Genomic DNA, 22951 nt, shown 5'->3' with positions numbered 1-22951 from the left:
CGACCTGGGGGCTCAGGTGGCCCTGGTAGAGCAGCCATGGTCCCTGCCGGCAGCGAGCTCACAGTCCAGGGAGGGAGACAGACACAAATGTCTGAGCGCAAGGCAGTCTGGGTAAATGGGATCACAGGGGTCCAAGCTACACAGGAACACAGGGCTGGGCTGGGGGCAAGGGGGAAAGCACCTTGAAGGAAGTGGCCTTTGCCCTGGGCCTTGAAAGAGCAGTGATTTCCACAGGTCATGGTGGGGGTGGGGGTTGTTTCAGGGGAGGATGGGCACATGTGTAGAGATGGGACCAAGCAGGGCATGTTTGGGGTGAGAGCCCGGGAGCTACGGCTGGCACAGGGAGATGAGCTGGGCCAAGTGAGGAAAGACCTGGAGTGGCAGCCAAGGAGTTGAGACTTGGATCCTAGGGGGTAGGGAACGTGGAGGGTCTCTGACACAGGCAGGGGCTGGAGCTAACTCGGATTTTGGTTTGGAGCCCAGCCCAGGAATAGGATGGGGCCTCAGGGCTGGATGGGGTGGAGTGGGCGGATCATAAAGTGTGTGACGGGGAGCGGGGTGGCCAGAACGACCAGGGTCCTCTGGGGTCTGAGCTGCTGCCGAGATCCTTCCTGTGTACTGTCAGCCCTGCACTGGGGCCCCGGGGCTCCTCGCCTGGTCCTGTGTTTGGGGCTGTAGCTGGGGAGGGACCCCAGGCACAGGTGTCCTTTGGGGTTGCTGAGAGATCCACAGAGGAGCCGCCAGGGCAGGAGGGCCTTGATGTGGACCCTGTGAGGACAGTGGCCCTGCCCTGTCCAGGCAGTTGACGTGGAGAGAGCTTGGGTCCCTGGAGAGTGTCCCTTTACTTCTCTCTCTCTCCCTTGGGTATATGCAGGCAACTCTCCCCCGTGGGGTCCCTGCCCAAAGCCCCAGTGTGGATCCTGGGGTCTGATCTCAGAGTCTGTGGAAGAGCCTGGGAGTCAGACAGACGGGGATGCGCGCCTTGGCTCTGCCCTTCCTAAACCTCAGAGGACTTTGGGAAAATTTCCTGACACCACTGGGCCTGTTTCACCGTCTGGGAGATGGGATGAGGGTACCCCCACCTCGTGTTGGGGGACTTGCTGAGATGTATGGTCAGTGCTGGGCCCAAGCTGTGCACAGAGCAAGTGCCCCCTGAGGGGCGGGTCCTCTTCTGATTTGCACCCCACCCCCACCCCCAGGAGCTTTGGCAGGACAGTCCCCAACCCCGTGTCCCTTCCCCCCAGCTCTTCAAGGGCAAGTTCTACCACTGTCTGGGCGTGGACACCCGCAACATCACCAACCGCTCCGACTGCGTGGCCGCCAACTACCGCTGGGTCCATCACAAGTACAACTTCGACAACCTGGGCCAGGTGAGCGCCGCCCGCCACCCCTGACTTGACCCACGCCAGTGCAGGGTGACAGCTCTTCGGTGCCAGCGGCCCTGGGTTTACAGACCAGGCTGCAGTCCTGCCCTGCCAGGGCTTCTCTTTTCCAAGCCTCAGTTTCCTCTTCTGCAAAATGGGGAGGGATAGCGCTGACCTCAGAGGGAGCATGAGGCTTAGTGATCCTGAGTACAGGGTGTCCCCCAGGCGCCTGGCGCTTAGCAGGTGCTTCAGTGGACAGTGTGCCGTCCCCCACCCTCCACCCAGGGGCCCTGGCGGGAGTTTTAGAGTCAGCCAGACATGGTGTGAGCCCAGCTCTACCACTCACAGGAGGTGTGGCCTCTCTGAGCCTCAGTTTCCTCCTCTGTAGAGTGGGGATGTTACAGCCCACCAGGCAGGCTGTGGTGGGGATGAAAGTGTATCAGGTCCTGGGCCCCGGCCGGGTTTCCCATCTCCTCTGCTCTCCATTCCACTTGCAGGCAGGCCCCTGCGCAGTTCCTGTCTTGCCCCTGGTCCTGTTTCCCGGGGGCCTGCCAGACTTGACCCATCTGGGTAGTGCCCCGGATGACCCCTAGCTGGCTGTTTCCAAAGAGCCTCGCCCGCCTCCTCAGAGCTGCTCCATTTCTTGAAGGATTTCAGGCAGCTAGGTATGACCAGAGAGGGGGCGCCTTCTCCAGGTCACACACAGAGAGCAGATCCAGGTCTGTGTGGCCCAGGGCCCAGGCCCCACCCCTCTGCTGGGAATCCTCCAGCCCCGCCACCCCACGTGACCAGAGATCCCACTCCCCATGCCGCTGGGAGAGAAGCCACGGGGTCGTAGAGGGGCAGCGAGTGGCCAGGGAAAGGGGGTCAGGAACTGGGACAGGCACTCCCTCGTACCCTCCAGTCTCCAGAAGCAGTGCATTTTCAGGTTGTTAACAACTCAGTGGGTGGTAAAACAGAAGTTCTAAAACAACATGTTCCAAGAAGCTGACGGAAAGCCAGTGGAGGCCTTTTATGAGCTTAGTCCTGACCCCCTGACCTCAGGGCCAGGCCCAGGCCCTGGCTCCCTTGGAGCATCCCCAGCTCTCTCCCTTTCTGGGCATGCTTTCTGCCAGGCTGGCCCCTGGACCCCTAAGTAAGGTGTTCTCAGCACACAGCCCTATGGGGGTTACAGCACGGCCCTCAGCACGCAGCCATATGGGGGTTACAGCACAGCCCAGAGCCTTTGATTCCTTGCTGGGCTGCTTACCAGCTGTGTGCCCTCAGGCAAGTTCCATTCCCTCTCTGTGCTTCAGTGTCCTCATATGTCAATGGGGACTTGACAGCAGGTCTGTGATTCCCAGCCCCAGGCTCTCTGTACTTCAGGCCTCTGTGACCCAAGGGCTCGCGGGACATTTGCCCCTTGGCACCTGAGGGCTGCATGTGCCCCCTGGCAGGGAGGGCTCCCTCTGTGTTCCTGCCCTGACCTGCTCCTGGGCCTCAGCCCTTTCTGGGCAGCCCTCAGCACCATTCCCACCTGGAAGGGAAGAGGAAGGCTCTGTGCCCTGGATGGGTGGGAAGGAGGGGCCGGTGCAGGTCAGGAGACCCACCCCAGAGCCCCACTGCCTGGCCCAGGGCCCTGGGTTACAGCAAATGAACAGGTGTGGTAGAGCAGAGAAGGGGGAGGGGCTTCTGGATTAGGGTGTGTGACCTCCGGTCAGCCTCTGGTGGTCTGGGACCCTTTGTGAACCCACTAACTGCCAGCACACCTGGGCTCTGCAAGGGTGGCACCAGTTCAGTCCTGCTCATAAAGCCTTTACTGAGCGCCGGCTGTGTGCAAGGCTCTGTGCTGGGTGCTGTAGGACCAGCCCGTAGTCCCGTTGAAGGGACACGAGGATGCTTTGGCAGTCTGTGTAGGAGCCTTGGCTGGCTGTCTCCTGGGGGTCACCTCCATTTCAAAATCTCACATTGGTGAGGATGATTATTGCCATTTCCAGAGACAATGAGGAACTTGCCCCAAGTCACACAGCCAGTGAGTGGCAGGGCTTGGGCTGTGACCCAGGGCTCCTGACTTCTCTCATGAGCTCCTGTTTTCAGATGCTAGAGGCAAGCTTGGGGTGATGGTGGCAGGGCTCCTCATTTTTGTTGGGAACCTTTCAGTTCAAAGTCTCTGCTGACCCTCCCAGCAAACTTGGCAGGCATTCACTTAAGTATTAGCTCCATTCTGTGGGTGAGAGGACAAGAGCTCATGAATTTTCTTGGCCAGTTAATTTCAGAGCTGAGACTGGAACCCAGGACTCCTGGTCCAGTGCTCCTTCTCCTGCAGCAATACCTGCAGGGTATGGGAGGCACATAGTAGGTCCTCAGAAAAGGTTTGTCAGTTGAGGGCACAGCTCTGCCCTCAGTGTGAAGAAGGCCTCTTTGTCCTTCTGCCTCCCAGAGGCAGAAAAGTGGAGAGCTGAGGAGGGGGCAGATGTAGCCTGAGCTGCCCAGGCCCATCACCCCTATAGCCTCCTGTTCCCCTGTCTTCCAGGCCCTGATGTCCCTCTTTGTCCTGGCCTCCAAGGACGGCTGGGTGAACATCATGTACAATGGACTGGATGCTGTCGCGGTGGACCAGCAGGTGGGCATGGCTGGGGCCAGGTCAGGCCTGGGCAGTGGGGAGGGACACAGTGTCTTTGGGGCCCAGTGGTCTGCAACTGGTGTCAGCAAGACCCACAGCCCCAGTGTCCCACTGTCAGCCACAGCCCACCCCTTGCGCTCCTGGCCTGAATCCTCCACCATTAGGGCAGCTCCTTGAGTAGCGTAAGTCATTGTTCCATTTGCTTCAATGAGTCCCCCACTCTGCAGGGAGAGCACTCTGAGCCTGCTCCTGCCTGGAGGGGTGCAGAGACTTGTGAGGGGAGAACCAAGTGGAGGAGGAGAAGAGGGGCTGAGCTGGCTGGCAGAGCAGGGTCAGGCCTGAGGCGAGAGAGTGACGTGTTCAGGGAGTCGTGAGTCGAGGGCTGGGCCTAGAAAGTGAAAGGAGAGAGGCAGATGAGTGGAGGAGGTTAAGTAGGGCTGGAAGGTCAGGAAGACCCTGAGTGTGCCATCGCAGGGCCTGGAGTTTATCTGAGGGCAATGGGAGTCAGTGAAGGTGTTATAGCAAGGGAGTGTCACCATCAGGTTTGCTCGTGGGAGCTTCCTGTGGGCTGTTAGGTGAGGAGGGATTTGGGGTAGGGGTAGGTGGAAGGGGTCAGAAAGGAGGCTGGGCCTGAGAGGAGGCCTGATCCCTCACTCCTAAGATCTCCTGAGAGCAGGAGTCCCTCTGGGGCTAGGCAGGGACTTGAGGCAAGACATATGGCTGACCAGGATTGACTCTGTCCAGGCTGAGGGATCCTTGGGAGAGGGAACAAGGAGGCGCTTTAGGTCAGGACAGGGCCCACTCAGTAAAGGAGTCAGGGCCATGGGTAAGTGACCTCTGACTCTTAGCCTCCTGGGGCTTACCCTGTATGACTCTGGAGCTGGAGGTGGGGATGGCGTTGCGAGGGAAATGAGAACACTTAGAGGCATCTTCCTCCACTTCCTTGTCTGTTCACTCCTCCTGCCCACCACCCCACCAGCAAACACACACACACACACCATCTCCACCAGGGCTGTGCTCTCCCCTCTGCTGGCTGCCTTGTTTCCTGCCTTGTTTCTGAATGGATGAATAAGTGGGTGGATGGATGGTTTGGATAGGTGGGTGGATGGGTGGATGGATAGGTGGGTGGGTGGATGAATAAGTGGATGGATGGATGGATGGGTGGGTGGGTGGGTGGATGAATAAGTAGATGGATAGATGGATGGATGGATGGATGGATAGATACATGGGTGGGCAGATGTATGAATAAGTGGATGGATGGATGGATAGATGGGTAAATGGATGGATGATGGGTGGATGGATGAATAAGTGGGTGGGTGGGTGGACGGATGGATGGATGGATGGGTGGATGAATAAGTGGATGGATGGATGGGTGGGTGGGTGGATGAATAAGTAGATGGATAGATGGATGGATGGATGGATGGATAGATACATGGGTGGGCAGATGGATGAATAAGTGGATGGATGGATGGTTAGATGGATAAATGGATGGATGATGGGTGGATGGATGAATAAGTGGGTGGGTGGGTGGACGGACGGATGGATGGATGGATGGATGGGTGGATGAATAAGTGGATGGATGGATGGATGGATGGATGGATCGATACATGGGTGGGCAGATGTATGAATAAGTGGATGGATGGATGGATAGATGGATAAATGATGGATGATGGGTAGGTGGATGAATAGGTGGATGGATGGATGGATGGGTGGGTGGGTGGGTGGATGAATAAGTGGATGGATAGGTGGATGGATGGATGGATGGATGGATGGATAGATGGATGGATAGACTGATAGATGGATGGATGGATGGATGGATGGATAAATGGGTGGATGTTGGGTAGATGGATGAATAAGTGGATGGATGGATGGATGGATGGATGGATAGATAGATGGATAAATGGATAGATGATAGGTAGATGGATGAATAAGTGGATAGATGGATGGACGGATGAATGATGGGTAGATGGATGAATAGGTGGGTGGATGGATGGATGGATGGATAGATGGGTAGATAGATGGATGAATAAGTGGATGGATGGATGAATGGATGGGTAGATGGGTGGGCAGATGGATGAATAAGTGGATGGATGGAGAGGTGGATGGATGGGTGGATGGGTAGATGGGTGGGCTGATGGATGAATAAGTGGGTTGATGGGGAGATGGATGGATGGGTGGGTGAGAAGAAGACAGATATGTGTCCGGTAGGCAGCAGCTGGAGCAGGGAAGGGGAGGAACTCTGCTGAGCACCTTACTTGTGCCAGGCAAGGGTGGGCACTTCCTACCTGCTGCCTCCTTCAAACCTCGCAGCCACCTAGGAGGTAGGCTCTGTCAGCACCTCCACTGCCCTGAGGCTCAGCCCAAATTACCCACGGTGGGCCTTGCGGTGCCCGAGCAGCCTGCCTCAGCCCCGTCTGGCTCCCTGCAGCCCGTGCCTAACCACAACCCCTGGATGCTACTCTACTTCATCTCCTTCCTGCTCATCGTCAGCTTCTTCGTGCTCAACATGTTTGTGGGCGTCGTGGTGGAGAACTTCCACAAGTGCCGCCAGCACCAGGAGGCCGAGGAGGCGCGGCGGCGCGAGGAGAAGCGGCTGCGGCGCCTGGAGAAGAAGCGCCGGAGTGAGTGGGTGACGTGGGGGTGGGGCCCCCGGCCCTGGGCCTCCTCTGCCCACTGCCCCTGGTCCTGGGCCTGACCCCAGCCTCTGGGCCTTTGGCGCTGGAAGGGAACAAAGGATACGCCCCCTGTGCCCCTGGCCCTGCCCCTTCCCCCAGCGTCTGCCTGTCTAGTGACCTGAGCCCCTATTAGTGTCCACCTGGACTCTAATGGTGACCCCACTGCCGACCTGAATGAGGCCCTGGCAGCTCAGTGCAGGCAGAGGGCAAAGACAGAGCCTGGACGCCTGGCCCTAAGCTGTGGGACCCCATCTTCCCCCCAGCAGACCTGGAGCCCCTGCTGTGGGCACTTTTGGGGTAGATGGGAGAATCAGGGTCCTTCCTCTTCGCCATTGTCCCCCACGTCGTACCTCTTCCCCTTGTGGCCCCCTGGCTGGGTGGAGGGGACCTGGCTCTGACTCCCAGGGCCTGGGGTGGATCTCTCCCCCTTGCTTCCTCCTACCCTCTGCCTCTCCCTCCATGTGCTCTGTTGCTCGCTCCGCCCCAACCCTCTGTGGTCTGTGCTACAACCCCTGTGCTCCCTGTAGAGGCCCAGCGGCTGCCCTACTATGCCACTTACTGTCCCACCCGGCTGCTCATCCACTCCATGTGCACCAGCCACTACCTGGACATCTTCATCACCTTCATCATTTGCCTCAATGTGGTCACCATGTCCCTGGAGCACTACAACCAGCCCACGGTGAGCCCCGGCCCCAGCCCCGGCCCGAGGTCACATGGTGGGGTTGGGTCCTCAGTAGAACCCCACCCCAGGGACCCAGTGGGCCAGGATCTGAGCAGCACCCATGCGGGGCCCTGTGCCCAGGAAGCTCAGGGTTTGGTAGAACAGATGAGTGGAAGGGAAAAGCCACTTGTTCCTGGTGAGTGGGCCCGGCCTTGAACACGGGTAACAATGGCTGCAGTGTGTTCAATATGGTGCTTTACAGGACATGCTGCAGATATGAACTCTCTAATTCTCACAGCAACCCTAAGGTTGGGGGGTAGTTTCTCCAGATTTTGTAGATGAAGAAACTGAGGCTCAGAGAGGTTAAATACATGCCCAAATTACTCAGCCAGTGAGTAGTGGAGCCAGGACTGGAACTTGGATTTGCATTCAAGGCCTCCATGTGGGCTCTCCGAGTACCTGGGCTTATGGACCTGGGGGAGGGGCATTCCGGTTGGCAGGACCATTGGGAGCAAACTCTGGGGCAGGAGAGGGTGGCTAGTTCCCAGCTAGTTGCAGGCAGTGTGTGTGAGGGTCGTGTAGGGGCAAGTTCATTCTCAAAGCCTCCACTTACTAGAGTCGAGGGGAAGAAGAGGGGAGCAGAGCCTCCAGGTGAGAAATTAATATCTTATTTTAAATGATAAGGGAGGAATATTATGAGTGCAGGGAAGAGGAAGGCAACCATTGGCAATATGGAACAGTAATTGTAGAACTTGCAAATTAACCATGGAGAAATGGAATAATAATAGCTCACATTTACTAAGTATTCTGTGTTTGGCCCTGGATTGTTATCTCATTTAATTTTCACAGCAACCTTCTGAGGGAGGTACTATTATCATCCCCAGTTTACAAATTGGAAAACTAAGCCCCAGAGAAGTCAAGTGACTTGCCCAAGGTTGCACAGTGAAGAAGGAGTAGGTGCTGAGCCAGGATTCAAATCTAGGCAGTCTGGTTCTTAACCACTACCATTAACCATTACCCTGTTCTGCCTCCAAAGAGGGGCACCTGGACCAAACCAGCAGAAATAAGGAAGAGGAAATACCAATGTAAAATAAATAGTGCACATGAAGTAAGATGGAAGGAATAAGGGCAGATACAAAAATATTGCACTAAATGTGAATGGACTAAATTCTCCCCTTAAAAGGCAGAGACATTCTGTCTGGAGGAAGGTGGGGGCCAGGTCATAGGGCCTGGATCATGCTTCTCTTTGCTCCCTGTAGTCCCTGGAGACAGCCCTCAAGTACTGCAACTACATGTTCACCACTGTCTTTGTGCTGGAGGCTGTGCTGAAGCTGGTGGCGTTTGGTCTGAGGCGCTTCTTCAAGGACCGGTGAGGGCTGGGCCAGGCTAGGGCAGTGTAGCGTGGGCTACAGGATGGGGAAGCAGCCCTGAGCCCTGGGGAAGCCTGGAACAGCCAGAGGAGGGGAACCAATAAGTGTCTGGGCACTGATGGCCAGGGTCCCCTGGGTGCTGCCTACAGCCCTGAACAGGAAGGGATTATGGTCCCATCTGATGGGTACAGGACTTTTTACCAAGTCTCCTCAGCTCATCTCTCATGTGTCCTCCATACCCCACAGGCAGAGCAGGGCACACCTCATGCTAGTCCTTTTCAGAGGGAACAAGTGAGGCTCAGAGAGGTTGATGGACTAGCCCAAGGCCACACAGAGGGAGCAGCTGGCTCAAGATTCAGACCTAGAAGTCAGAGCCCATTCTTCCTCCTCTGCCAGAGGCTAGAGATATTTATTTAGTCTGGTCAACCCGTTGCTTGAGGGATCAAGGCTATTGAGGAGGAAGACAGAGAGCTGGACCGAGTGGGGTCTGGAGGGGCTAGTGGGGAGAGTGGCCTCACATCCTCATGGGCCACAACAGGGGGGTGGAGAGCTGGCAACCTCCCCCAACTGAGGTGTGTCTAAACTAGAGTGCCTCTCACCTGCTTCCCACCTCTGCCCTCTGCCCGGCCGAGCAGGTGGAACCAGCTGGACCTGGCCATCGTGCTGCTGTCCGTCATGGGCATCACGCTGGAGGAGATTGAGATCAACGCGGCCCTGCCCATCAACCCCACCATCATCCGCATCATGCGGGTTCTGCGCATTGCCCGGGGTGAGGGGCGGGGACAGGGTCGGGACAGGCAGGGGCAAGATAGGACTCCCCATCGCCTGGGAGAGCACCCGGGAGTGGGGTGGGGACAGGGATGCTGGAGCACAACAGGAGGACAGGAGCCAGGAGGAGCACACACCTGACACACACTTGCCTCCTGTGTCACACGCTCACGTGCCCTCGTCCACAGACAGCTCTGCACAGCACACCGCACCCCTGCCTCCTTATAACACCGTGCCCCATGCAGTCCCGTCTGATTGGGATGAAAGGAGCCCCAGGCAGCTGGGAAGACACCGGCATTTCCCCAACAGGGGCTGGGACACACGGTCCTCCATGCTTCTTAAAATCCCCTTTCTTCTCCCAGAACCTCCTTCTCACCCCGAGACTGTCCCCACACTTCTTTCAAAACCTCCTGCCCCGGTGCTCACCCAGAACCTCTTACTCTTCGTCCTGCACCCGCCCTGCTTCCAGATTCCCAGGTCGGGGTGTGTGTGTGGAAACCCAGCAGTAGCACCAGAGCCCTCTTTAGCCAGAGGGCGAGGGAGAGACGTGGACACTCCCACGTTGGTCGTTTTTGCCTCCTCGCGGTGAATTATGTGCTCACTCACACACTATATCCCTCCGTCCCACTGTGCGTGCCCTCCTTCTCCTGGACTGTTTTACACCGACGTCCACAGTCGTGCACGCGTGTTTTTGTGCACACCCCCATTCACCCTGTAGCTGCACCCACGTTCTTGCTGTGGTGGCATCACAGAGCCACCCCCTTGGCTTACACGCCCCTCCACTTTCTCACTCTTCTTCCACATTTACACACGTGCACACACACGTCCCCACTGGCCTAGGCTGAGTGGGCTGGCCGGGTCTCGCCCACAGTGCTGAAGCTGTTGAAGATGGCCACGGGAATGCGGGCCCTGCTGGACACGGTGGTGCAGGCTCTGCCCCAGGTAAGAGCCGCTCCTTCCGGCAGCCCCGCCTGGCTGTCACTGGTGTCACCCTGGGCCGTGGGGGGCGCAGGCCCCGACTTCCTTCTCCCCACACCTGCCCAGAGCCGGGGCAGAATCCCATCTCCAGAGAGGCAGCTTGAGGCAGGGGCTGTGAGAGGTGGAAAGGGGCCCCTCTGCCTCTTTCCTCCTACTTCACCACGTGCTCGCCAATGCCTGCTCTGTAGCTCGCCCTGGGCTGGGCACCAAGGACCCACATTCCACTCCCAGGAGTCGAAGCCTCATGGGGAAGACAGACGCTTCCAGGCAGCGTGGGGAGGGGCCTCCAGTGTGCTGGAGGCGGGGTTGGGGGTGGGGGGCCCTGACACTCCCTGGGGAAATCAGGGAAGGCATCAGAGATTTGAGCTTGACCTTGTAGGGTGGCTTGGCAGAAGGAGGTGGTGATGTGGACAGAGAGGTTCAGATATGACATTCTAGGAGGGGACAGCATGAGACCCTGACCTGGGTGGGGCCCTGGGAAGTTAGGAAGCCCCCCGACCCGTCCCATTAGTCAGTGGAAGGGAGATAGGTCCGGGCAACAGAGGGTGCATCTTTCATCCTCCCGGGAATTCTGCAGTCCCAATCTCTTCCCTGCCCCACTGTCCTGACTACCTAGTGCTCCCCTTTTCCTTACCCTCTGGGTGGCCTCTGCTCTGAGGTGAGCCTCTTGCACATTCATTTATTCATTATGACTCATCTAGTCTGAAGGAACTTTAGGTGTCTTAAAATAAAAGGCACAGGGCCGGCCTGGTGGCGCAAGCGGTTAAGTGCACGTGTTCCGCTGCAGCGGCCCGGGGTTCGCTGGTTCGGATCCCGGGGGCGCACCGACGCACTGCTTGGCAAGCCATGCTGTGGCGGTGTCCCACATAAAGTGGAGGAAGATGGGCACAGATGTTAGCCCAGGGCCGGGCTTCCTCAGCAAAAAAAGAGGAGGATTGGCAGATGTTAGCACAGGGCTGATCTCCTCACACACACAAAAATAAATAAATAAAAATAAAAGGCACAGATATAGCAAACCGAAAATGAGGATAAAAGATTAACAGCCCAGGGAAGTGAAAGCAAAGCTAATTCTCCAGGGACCTGGGCTAAGGATGTTAGTGAGTTCCATTCTCGAGTTTGGTGTGAGCTTCCCAGTAGCCTAGATGCAAAGGGAAAGCAACATGGCTCTCGTCAGGTCTGGATGGAAAGCCAGGGCATTCCCTCAGGGAGATGTGTTCTTCCCAACACTAAATCCCTTCAGGGGAATTCGTCACCTGGGAGATGGGGGTGAGCGCTGGCCTGGGGGGGTGAGCAGACAGGAAGCAAGTTGGAGCCCAGACTCAAGCCACCCTGCCTGGGATCAGAGCCTAGTCTCCTGTGAGACCCTGGGTGTGTGACTCAACTTCTCATGCCTCAGTTTCCTTGCTGCGAAGTGGGGGATAACAGTACTTATCTCAAAAGCTGTTGTGAGGCTGGACATAGTTAAAGCTTATAAAGCACTGAATGGGACTTGGGTCATAGGCAGTGCCATATAAGAGTCTGCTAAGGATGGGGGTGGGGGTGGTGTGTGCCCCCGGCCTCCCTGGCCTCCTTGCCCCCTCCCCCTCCTCCCTTCCCCTCCTCCTGACCCCTCAGCAACCCTGAGCTGGCACAGGGCACATGGAGATGCCCAGGACGTCCCAGCCGCAAACAGGAGACACGTGATAGTAATTAGTGTCAGCACTTAAGAGACGCATGTGCCGAGTACCATGTGGCGTGGGGGTGCTTAGCCCCCAAACTCTATTAGCTGCGCTTGGACATTTCCTCGGTTCTATGTAAAGTGCTATGAAAATGCACCTTCAGCCCCTTCCGTCCAGGCTCTGCCTCGAGCAGAGGGAGGAGGCATCAGGGAAGGCTTCTCAGAGGAGGTGACCCAAGACCTGGGCTTTGAGGCATGGGGAGGAGGCATTTAGCAGGCAAAGACAGAGAGAGGGTCTTCCCTGCAGAGGGAACAGAATATGCAAATAGGGTCTGTTTTCCGTGTGGCTGGAGTCTAGGTGGGAAGATCAGACTGGGAAGGGGTCCGCAGGGCTGTGTCACGCAGGCCTTCGAGGCCAGGACAGCACACTGGTGCTTTGATCTGAGGGCAGTAGGCACCCCAGGAGGCTCTGGACAGGAGAGTCCTCAAGCAGAGCTGCCTTTCAGAAGGCTGCTCTGGTGACTGTGAGGAGGATGGATTGGAGGGAGAGGCTGGAGGCAGGCAGGCGGGTGCGGAGGCTGCTGTAGCCATGCAGGCTCTGGGAGACGCTGAGGATGGAGGGGGGCACTGACAGGAAAGGTCCGATCCCTCTCTGCTGTCAGGGCCTCGCACCATGCCTCGTAGGTGCTCAGTAAGTGCTTGTTTCATTAATGAACGGAGCATCACTTAATTAGACACTATCAATGTGATTGTAGAACCGCACGGAAGGAAACCTCCAGAGCAGAGAAACATGAGGAGTCTGGGATTAACGTGGTTCACTTTCCAGCAATTAATGGGAACGTCTTCTGATTGCATTCATGCGGGTCTTCTGGGAGTTCCGGGAGATACCTCATGTCTAGGGCGAAAGTGTGTGTGAAGCTTATCTCATCCGTAACACGAGTCAAAGGCGGTTCCAGTGTATGGAGAGATGTGAAATAGGTTTGGAATCTGGGACATTTTTCTCCCACAGGAGCTGTGGGACGGGGGTGGCTGGGTTTGCAGGAAGCTTCTGGGGCCCACAGTTCTGCATGATTCCTGTGTTCACTCCTCTCCATGGCCAGGCCCCATGCTGGCCCCAGGAAGCAGATCTGACTTAATCCAGCCAACTCTCTGCTCTCGAGGACCTTCTAGACTAGCAGAGACAGTGACAGGGACATACCGGTTACACTCACATTGTCAGACTGCATCCTAGTCTGCCTGGAGGAATCTAGGCAGGCTTCGTGGAGGAGGTGGCATTATTGCCGAGCCTTCCTTCCTTCCCACCCTCCCTCCATTCATCCATGGGGTGGTACTAACCACACACAGGTGTATGGAATAGCGATTGTGTGCGTGGCCCCTGGGACAGCCTGCTAGGTTTGAATCCCAGTCCTACCACTCATGAGCTCTGTGACCCTGGGCATATTACTCCATCTCTTAGTACGTCTCTTTCTTCATCTGAAGAGTGAGGTAAAGGATAGTTCATAGATCGCTGTGTGGAGTAAGAGAGCTCATGCACGTGAAGAGCCTGAGACCGGGCTGCTCACAGTGGAGACCTCACCAGTGCTTCATTATTATCTCGTGTCCTGTGCTGGACCCGGCCTGCCCGCCAGGAGGTCATGCGGGGGGTGGCGGACATGGTCTCAGAGCTGGTGAGACGTTACAGCTGCCCTGACCCTCAGGCCGGCCCTTTGCCTGGAGCCTGCCGTCCCCCCACCCTCCCCCAGCCCGGCCCACCCCTCCTGCTGTCCCCACAGGTGGGCAACCTGGGCCTCCTCTTCATGCTCCTCTTCTTCATCTACGCCGCCCTGGGCGTGGAGCTCTTCGGGAAGCTGGGTGAGTGGCTCCCGATGTAGGCTGGCGTGGGGTGGGTGGATCAGGTCTGGTCGAGGGCCTTGGCAGGGTGGGGAGGCCCAAGACCCCCCTGGACTGTCACATCAGGGTCTCTGTACTGGGGAGATGCCCCACAGCAGGCCTGTGGGAGTGGAGGGCTGACGCTCCGCCCCCCCGGGTGGGTAGTAGCTTTGGAGAGATGCTAGCCTGGGTCCATGTGCATACCCTAGGCCTGTGCGGTGGCCCCCTGACTTAGACCCCCAGCTGTCTGACCTCCTGGGGACGCCCCCTCTGGTGCCACGTGCCAGTGCCTGTCCTGAGCCGGCACTGCCCCAGCAAGCAGTGTGGCCAGGGCACAGGCCAAGGGCAACAGCTCACGCCGAGCCCAGCCCCACACAGGGTCGGCTCCAGAAAGCGGGGCTCCCTTGGGTCACCTGAGTCTGAGCCTAGCTTGTGTGCCACCTCCCTAAGCCTCAGTTTCTGCATCTGTGGGCTGGGCACAGTCCACACGCACCTCGGAGGGTTGTAGTGGGGATTCTGAGATAAGGCCGGGAGGCACCAGCGGGGGCGCCATGCAGGGGGGCTCTGCAGTGGGATGGGCCGACCTCCTCTCTCCTTGCAGTCTGCAATGACGAGAACCCGTGCGAGGGCATGAGCCGACATGCCACCTTCGAGAACTTTGGCATGGCCTTCCTCACGCTCTTCCAGGTCTCCACCGGTGACAACTGGAACGGGATCATGAAGGTACTGTGGGCGGGCTGGGGAGGGAGGAGGCAGGCTGGGCCCTAACAGTTGGGGCTCCTGGGCCCTCTGCCCGCCAGCGCCCCAGTGTACGCGGGAGGGGAGTGCAGGGCACAGAGAAGCAGAGGGCCCTGCCCAGGACCCCGCAGCACAGCAGGTGGAGGAGAGGCCAGAAGTGGTTCTCTGTCCGCCCCTAAATGATGCTCTGGGATCACTGCTCAGATTCTAGGGGACCCGACTCCGCCAGGGCCAGAGGGGACCTGGGGCCCGCAGCCCAGGGCCGGGGCTCCCGTCACTGCTCCTCCTGGTGCCAGGCCCTCGGGCGTTGGCTGCACTGCGGTCGTGCCCAGAGGCTCCCTGACTGCGGCCCACAGCCCGGCGTGGGCTGGGCGGGGAGGACGGAGAGGCGGCCGGGCCTGGAGAGCCCGGGTCCTCACCACCGTCCCCGCCCCGGGCGCAGGACACGCTGCGGGACTGCACGCACGATGAGCGCAGCTGTCTGAGCAGCCTGCAGTTCGTGTCGCCGCTGTACTTCGTCAGCTTCGTGCTCACCGCCCAGTTCGTGCTCATCAATGTGGTGGTGGCCGTGCTCATGAAGCACCTGGACGACAGCAACAAGGAGGCCCAGGAGGACGCCGAGATGGACGCCGAGCTCGAGCTGGAGATGGCCCATGGCCTGGGGCCCAGCCCGCGGCCGCTCACCAGCTCCCCGGGGGCGCCCGGCCGAGGGCCAGGAGGGCCGGGCGGCGGGAGCGAGGCCGAGGGCCGCCTGTGCCGGCGCTGCTACTCCCCGGCCCAGGTGCGCGGGCGCCCGAGACGGCCACCCAGGGCCGGACCGTGGGGCTGGAAGGGCAGCTGGGCCGGGGGGCCTCGGGCAGAGACCTCTGTTGTTTGGGCCCCACCCTGCTCAGCTCCTTCGGAGGGGTGACCCTGTGACGAGGGGGTCGGGCCCAGAACCGGGAGGGCAGCTGTGCCTCACCCACCTCGCCATTCCCGGACCCTGCCGGTAATCTCGCCTGTCCCCACCCCGTCCCTGTCCGGCTAGGAGAACCTGTGGCTGGACAGCGTCTCTCTAATCATCAAGGACTCTTTGGAGGGGGAGCTGACCATCATCGACAACCTGTCCGGCTCCATCTTCCATCACTACTCCGCGCCGGCCGGCTGCGAGAAGTGTCACCACGACAAGCAAGAGGTAAGGACAGTCCCGGGAGGCTGACGCCTCGTGGTGGGGGCAGCACAGAGCCTGGTGGGGGCCAGGCCGAGAGAAGAGCCTGGCTCCCGGGAGAGACCCGATGGGCCGACTCGGCCAACACTGGCCGGCCTCGAGGGCACTGGGTCTGGGGGCGAGCCCACCAGATTTGGAGTTTACACCCACGGCAGCTCGCCTGCCGTCTGGCCCAGCCCAGGGCGGGCCCTCGGCCGGCTGTGACACCGTCCTGTTGTCTGCCACCCCTGCCAAGACTGGGCCCCACACAGGGCAGGCGCGCCATCCGTGCTCACTAGACCTCCGGGCCTCTGTGACGCCGCTGCGTGTCTGTCTGGAGCACCAGGCCTGCCCCTCCCAGCCTCAGGGGTGACCCGAGGCTCCGGCCCTCCCCGCAGGTGCAGCTGGCTGAAACAGAGGCCTTCTCCCTGAACTCAGACAGGTCCTCATCCATCCTGCTGGGTGACGACCTGAGTCTCGAGGACCCCACGGCCTGCCCACCCGGCCCCAAAGACAACCAGGTGAGCGGCCCCGGGGGCTCCTGGGCAAGCGGGTCTGTGCAGGCTGGCTCTGCCTGCCCAGCAGGATGCCGCTTCTTCCCAGGGCACCATTTAAGCACACCTGAGGTGTGCCAGGCCCTCATCTCTTGTTGGTCAGATGGGGGCACTGGGGCTCAGAGAGGTGGAGTGATTTACCTGACGCCACACAGCAGCGATCCCAGCCAGGGCCCCAGTCATGGCATCCAGTGGCCTCAGCTGCTCCTTGTTGCTCTGGATATTGTTTATCCATTTAAGGGGGGTTGCCCATGCAGGCCAACCTCCTGGGGGCCTTGAGGTTGAAGAGAATGGGGCAGGGTCGCATTGGGCACAAGCACCTACTGTGTGCCAGACGCTTTCCGTGCACTCAGTCTGTCTGTCCCCCAGCTCTTGGCAGTGGGGTGATTTGCCCCGTTTCACCCTCGAGTACCTGGGGGCTCCCAGAAGTGAGGCAGGTGGCCCACCTCACACGGCTGGGAATGGCCGAGCAGGGCAGCTGCCCTGGGGCTTGTTCCTACCCTCTGCCCCCGAGGTAGTCAGTGTGAGAGGCCTGGAGGGCTGGAAGGGCCACTGTGTTGGTCCTGCAGACTCAGGCAGGAGGGGTCTGCTGCTGGGCTCGTGACCTGAAGACCAGGATGTAGGAGGAGCTATGGAGGGGGAGGTAGGGATACAGTGGCTGTGCCCTATGAGAGCTTCTCTCCCTGAGACCCCCCCAGGGCAGTCTGGGTTTGGCACCACTGCCCCAGGGCCGTCCTCCATCAGCTGGGGAAGGCTGGGGTGGGGAACGAGGATCCTCTGATCTCCCTGCCCCCCGTCCCCTCTCTGACACAGCTCCTGGCACCCCCCACCCAGCCCCTCCTGCGTCTCCCACACCCCTGCGCTGCTCTCCCACACAGGTTGTCGGGGCGCACAGCTCCTGGGGCCTGGTTGGGCTTAGGCAAGCACAGTCTGGTTTTATTCAGGACCTGGAAAGCCAGTCTTAGGGTCCCTCTGCCTTGGAGAGGGCACCGAGGCAGCCCTGGAGGAGCCTGCTGGGAAGGAGTCTCCTTGGGTTGCAGACCCAGGAGGGGCAGGGCCCAGGAGTGCCAGGAAGGAATGCCAGTGGCTTCTGGGCACCAGACCAGAGAAGGAGGGGCTCCTCTGTCATTTATGGGTGTGGAAACTGAGGCCTGCCACAGGGAAGGAACCGGCCCAAGGCCACGCTCACAGGGAGGCCCTGCGGCCGCTCAGCCCTTCTTCTGGTGCCTTCTCCAGCCTGGACTTGGCTTCTGTGCTGGGCCAGGGTCCGTACCAGAGACTTGGCTACAGAGACAAGAAGACCCTCTCCTGCCTTAAGGATCTCAGAGACAAGAGGGGAGTGAGCAGAAAACTGCCACCTGCCTGGGACATCATGGAGGGCTTCCTGGGGCGGGGGGGGGGGCCCTTTCACAGGGGTTTGGAAGATGATGATTGTTGGCCAGGTGAATGAGGCGAGGAGAAGTCCATCCCAGCCAGTGAGAACGCCCGGGCAAAGGGCCATGGAGCAGGTGCATGAAGGCAGCTGTGGTGGGCTTTGGCCACTGTGCCCCTCTCCACCATCCTCCCCCGTCTACCTCCCTTTTCCTGCAGGGGGAGCCGGACCCACCCGAGCCCATGTGTGTGGGGGACCTGGGCGAATGCTTCTTCCCCTTGTCCAACACGGCCGTCTCATCGGGTCCAGAGAACTTTCTGTCCCAGATGGAGGCAATCCCATTCAACCCCATCCGGTCCTGGTTGAAACATGAGAGCAGCCAAGGTGAGGGGTGAGGGGTGGAGCCCTGCCAGCTCCCCACAGCTCTGATCTTGGGCGTCTGCTTCAGAGGGAGCTGGTTGAGTTTTTCCCTTAGTATTTTTGCTCAGACTATTATATTGAGTCCAGAAAGAACCAGATGGATAACTGACAATAAAAGATAGGAATTCAGGCCGGATATAACAATGATAAAAGATCAAGAGCCAGATAATACAGAGCGATGAGATGATAATTATACCAGAAACATGGGCTAGTGGAAGATTCATGTGAGCTTCCTAGGAGCTGTGGTAAAAAGGGAAACAGGTTGGCACACACAGCTCTCATCAAGCAGAAGGAAAGCTACCAAATTATTGAGGTGTTTTTCTAGAGCTGAATTTGAGAGATATTTTTCCCACAGATCTTCACACAAGGTGATGTTGAACAATAGAAACCTGTCGTCTTCAATAGCCATTTTGTAAAATGTCCAGACTTTATTCTTCAGTCCTACCCTCAGCATCCTGTGTTTTGCTTTGGGCTTGTGGCCTGGCTCTAGACAAGAGGACAGAGGACTAAGTTGACCTCTCCATCACTCGGGCTCACCTTCACCTCCAGTCCTTTTGACAGGTGACAGGAGTCTGGTTTCACAGCACTGGCTGGGGAAGTGGGCAGAGAGGCGAGCTCAGCAGAAGAGGGACCCCGGACCCTGAGCCTACCTCAAGTGCTCTTCTGGGGGGCCTGGCATTGAGCATCTTCCAGTTGCAGGGGGGTGGAGTGACTTTTCCAAGGACTTTCCCTAAAGCCGATGGCCTCTGGACTGGACGTGATGGCTAAGGTGCCAAGACCCCAGACTTCCTGAACCAACAGTCAGGGCACAGGGCACAAGAGCCATTCTGATGGAGTGAAGTCCCATTCCCTTTCGTTAACCATTCGTTTGCATTTTCCTTAAATAATAAGACATAGAATAGGAATCCCCTACCTGGGGACATTCAAGCTGTCCAAATATGTACTTGGGTGCATATTTACATATTCCTGAATTCCTTCATCCATCCTTTCCTGGAAGGCACTGAGGGGACCGTGGGCCGAGGCTGCTGGCCACCCCCAGGCCTGCCCGGCCCTCATGTTCCCCTCCCCTGTCCTTGTCCCTCTCTGTCCCCAGTGGAGCAGTCCAGAAAGCTCCAGCAGCACTGTGTCTGCTCTGCCATCCAGTGCAGTGCCCACCGGCCTGCTGTCCTGGAGGGCCCCCAGGCCTGGCTGGACCCCAGGGGGTGTCAGGACCTGGGGGTGACTAGTCATAGTGAGCATGTGCCCTGCACCTGGTTGTTCTCACCGCCGTCCCTCCACCCCTTGAGGGAGGCATCTGGGCGCCGTTTCATAGGAGGAGGAACCCAGGGTCCTTGAGCCTGGTCTACTTGGCTCCAAAAGCTGTGCCTCTGCCCAGTGCCCATCCTCCCAGGAGTCACATGGTTGGCTCAGTATTTCTCTCTTGCTTTCACGATGGGGACACCAAAGCTCCAAAGGGAGACTTGACCCCGGTCTCACAGCCACTTTGTTAGGTGGCCCCTTCCCTGCCAGCCCAGTGGGAGCCCACCCCCCAGGGACCGCCCAGCCTGAGCCCACTCCCAGCTCCCTCTCCTTCCTCCCAGCAGTGCCCCCGAGCCCCTTCTCGGCAGATGCCTCCAGCCCGCTCCTGCCCATGCCCGCCGAGTTCTTCCACCCCGCTGTGTCCGCCAGCCAGAAAGGGCAGGAGAAGGGCGCGGGGGCCCGCAGCCTCCCCAAGATCGCCTTGCAGGGCTCCTGGGCATCCCTGCGGTCACCCAGCGTCAACTGCACCCTTCTCCGGCAGGTATGGCACCTCCCTGGCTCCGAGAGCTCCCCTGCGGGGGACATCTGAGTGGGGCCCTGACGTCCCAGGTGGAGGTAGAGGGGCAGGTCTGGGGGATGGGGGGTCCTGGCCAGCAGGGCCACCACCTGGGCACGCAGAGGGCCTGAAGCACAGAGCAGAAAGGCCCCGCAGACCCCGTGGCCCCGTTGTGTGGGTGGGGGTCCTGGGCTCAGGGAGAGGCAGGAGCCGCGGCAGCTCCCAGTGTGGAGGAGGAGGCAGGGCCCGGCCCCTTCTGAGCATCCGTTAATTTAGTAACTGTGCACCCAGCCATGTGCCGGGCTGTTGCCAGGCTGTGCCAGGCTCGGAGGCTACAGCAGGCAGCAGAATGCAGAATCCCTGCCTCATGGGCTCACAGTTCAGTGTCAAGTGTGTGTTGTGGGTGTGCGTGAGGAGAGAGGAGAAGCCACAATAAATGCATGAACAGTATAGTCTATGTGATAGCGATACCCGCTGGGGAGATCACACAGGGAAGGGGGGGGCAGGGGTGCGGATGGTGCAGGTCGAAGGTGGGGGAAGGCAGGGAGGGGTGAAGCAGGTGGGCATCTGCGGCAGCCAGGGCAGAGGTGGGGGGTGGGAGGATGGTGGACGTGAGGTCCCAGAGGGCTGGGTGGGGCCAGGGTCTGACCGGGTCTGAGTAGGATGATCCTGCTGCCCCCTGGGGACCGCGGAGCGGGGTGGGCCAGGGAGCCCAGAGGGAGGCCACTTTGGTGACCCCCGTGAGAGCCACCAGAAGCTCAGACGGGTGGTGGCCTGGCGGAGGGATTCTGGATGAACGGAGTTCCCGCGGGACCGGAGGGGCGGGTGGGGTGGGGTGGGGGCGGCGCGGCGGGAGCGCAGGCCCAGGGGGCACCGCGCGGCCCCAGCCCCTGTCGCCGCCCCGCAGGCCACGGGCAGCGACACGTCGCTGGAGGCCAGCCGCAGCAGCTCGGCGGGCAGCCTGCAGACCACGCTGGAGGACAGCCTGACGCTGAGCGACAGTCCCCGGCGCGGCCCGCGCCCCCGGGCCGGCCCGTCGCCCGCGCGCCGCCGCAGCCCGCGGGGCCGGGGCGCGATCAGCCTGCGCGGGCTGCGCGCGCACCAGCGCAGCCACAGCAGCGGCGGCTCCACCAGCCCGGGCTGCGCCCACCCCGACTCCGGGGACCCGTCGGACGAGGAGGGCGCGGCCGGGCGGGCGGGCGGCGAGCACTCGGAGCCGCTCAGCAGCCTCTCGCTCACCTCGCCCTTCGCGCCGCCGCCGCCGCCCGGCCTGCCGCCCGCCAGGAGGGTCAGCAGCGCCGGCAGCCTGGCCGCCGGCCCCGGCCGCGCCCGCGCCCCCGCCCGGCCCCGCGGCCTGGCCCGGAGCCCCTCGTGGGGCGCGGCCCGCAGCAAGGACCCGCCGGGCCAGGCCGAGCCCCCGGGGGAGCCGCAGCCCGGAGACGCCGCGGGCAAGAGGAAGAGATGAGGGCCGCAGGGCCACCCGACGCCGCCCGCCCCGTCTCACCTTCTCTTACCTCAGGAGCCGGGGGCAGACAGCAATACCTTGTCCACAACCTGGGCACCCGCGCGGGGGCAGCCGGCGCCAGGCCGCGGAGAGGGCGAGAGAGCAGGGTCTCAGAGGCCCAGCCGGCCCCGCCGTGGTCCTTCCCGTGCATAGACGTATATATATGCATATAGAAAGAGAGACAGACATATATTTATTTTTTTTACTGAGAGCTTATGACTTCCAGAAAGTGCTAAAGTTGGGAAGTGCGGGCGGGGCCCAGATGGGGCTTTTCTTAGGACCCAGGCCAGACCCTTCCGGATGGTCCTGCCCGGAGTGGGCAGCTGTGCTTCATGATGTCTCTCCTCTGTCAGGAGTAGCTCCGAGAGGGCTCTCAGGCCTCGGAGGGTCCACAGGCCCAGAAGAAGTGAAATTCAGGGTGCATTTTTTTCCTTTAAAGAAGGAACGCTGCTAAGATCCTGCCCTCCCTCATGTGTTGGGGTGTCTGTCTAGTGTTCCTGACCGTCTAGTTGTGAACAGTCTTCTGTAGACGCCCCAGGGCACACACGCTCTCTTAGTCAACCAGTTAGATGTCTTTCTTTAGAAAAACCAGGGTGAGTAGTGGTGTTTTCTTAGGGCAGGGGTGGGGGCGGGGGGGGGGGGGGAGCTCTGCCCCAGGTGAGGTCCTGGCCTCAGTGGGCGCTTCTGGGGGTGGGGTCTGCCGTGGCTTTGCCTCCAGAAAGGCAGAGGGCAGGCAGTGGAGAGAGACGAAAGGTGAAGGGGGTCGACCAGTCCAGGAGATCTTGGAGGGTCAAGGGTTCCACCCTGGTCTGTGCTGGCTCAGGCAGGCAGTGGGGTGGTTACTTACTGCCTTTGACTCCCCCAGGTGGGCCCTGAGCTGCGGCCATTCCAGGAGATTGTGCTCCCCCCACCCCCCTGAGTGATTCTGCTCCGCCCCCAGTGGAGTTCAGGGTAAAGCAGATGGGACAGGATTCTAAGCAGGGGTGGAGGGCACCTGCCTGGGCCCTGGGACCAGCACCCCCTAGCTCCTTCACACTCGGTTACCTGGAGAGCCACCTCCTCCCACCTCCCCCCTGCCGTCTCTGGGTCTCTGTCCCCCCTCTTCCCCCCGAAAGCTGCAGATCAGGTTTCACGACAGCAGTGCTTCCTGAATGCGTTCGCAGACGGGTATTTTTTATTTGAACAGTTATGCATTTGTTTCAGTATTATTAAGAACAAAACCAGTGCATTGAACAGTAATTTCACAGACATATTGCTTAAGGCTAAGTTTTTAAAAGTGAGTGGATTTAAGGTCAGTTTAAAGGAGAAGGTTGGTAGAGGTGGGAGGTGGTCTGCAGGTGGGCAGAGTTGTGGCGCGGGAAGTTGGCCAGTTGGGGGCACACTGCACTTCAGCAATAACCAGGCCCTTTGCCTGTGTGGGCTCCTCGGAGGGCTTCTG

The 22951-nt window shown here is 59.7% G+C and overlaps 1 protein-coding gene across 2 annotated transcripts in view; it reads left to right on the top strand.

The window, feature by feature from the left end:
- CACNA1I (calcium voltage-gated channel subunit alpha1 I) overlaps positions 1–22124 on the top strand; it is a 102783-nt gene extending 80659 nt beyond the window's left edge. For both annotated transcript variants that reach the window (XM_087448897.1, XM_087448898.1), the window contains 15 exons: positions 1245–1370; positions 3877–3966; positions 6395–6587; positions 7169–7320; positions 8562–8671; positions 9308–9441; positions 10312–10382; positions 13848–13926; positions 14546–14667; positions 15125–15463; positions 15710–15856; positions 16267–16389; positions 18013–18178; positions 19795–19994; positions 20917–22124. In XM_087448897.1, the coding sequence (XP_087305023.1) occupies positions 1245–1370; positions 3877–3966; positions 6395–6587; positions 7169–7320; positions 8562–8671; positions 9308–9441; positions 10312–10382; positions 13848–13926; positions 14546–14667; positions 15125–15463; positions 15710–15856; positions 16267–16389; positions 18013–18178; positions 19795–19994; positions 20917–21474 (2610 nt within the window). In that variant the 3' untranslated portion in view covers positions 21475–22124. The remainder of the gene's footprint in view (positions 1–1244; positions 1371–3876; positions 3967–6394; positions 6588–7168; positions 7321–8561; positions 8672–9307; positions 9442–10311; positions 10383–13847; positions 13927–14545; positions 14668–15124; positions 15464–15709; positions 15857–16266; positions 16390–18012; positions 18179–19794; positions 19995–20916) is intronic.
- The last annotated feature ends 827 nt before the right edge of the window (positions 22125–22951 follow it).

The sequence above is a fragment of the Ceratotherium simum genome, chromosome 25, assembly GCF_057802395.1.
Source record: "Ceratotherium simum simum isolate JZ-2026a chromosome 25, ASM5780239v1, whole genome shotgun sequence".
In the NCBI taxonomy this organism is placed as follows: Eukaryota; Metazoa; Chordata; class Mammalia; order Perissodactyla; family Rhinocerotidae; genus Ceratotherium; species Ceratotherium simum.
The sequence above is the reverse complement of the archived record's forward strand: the minus strand, read 5'-3'. Positions and strand labels throughout refer to the sequence as shown.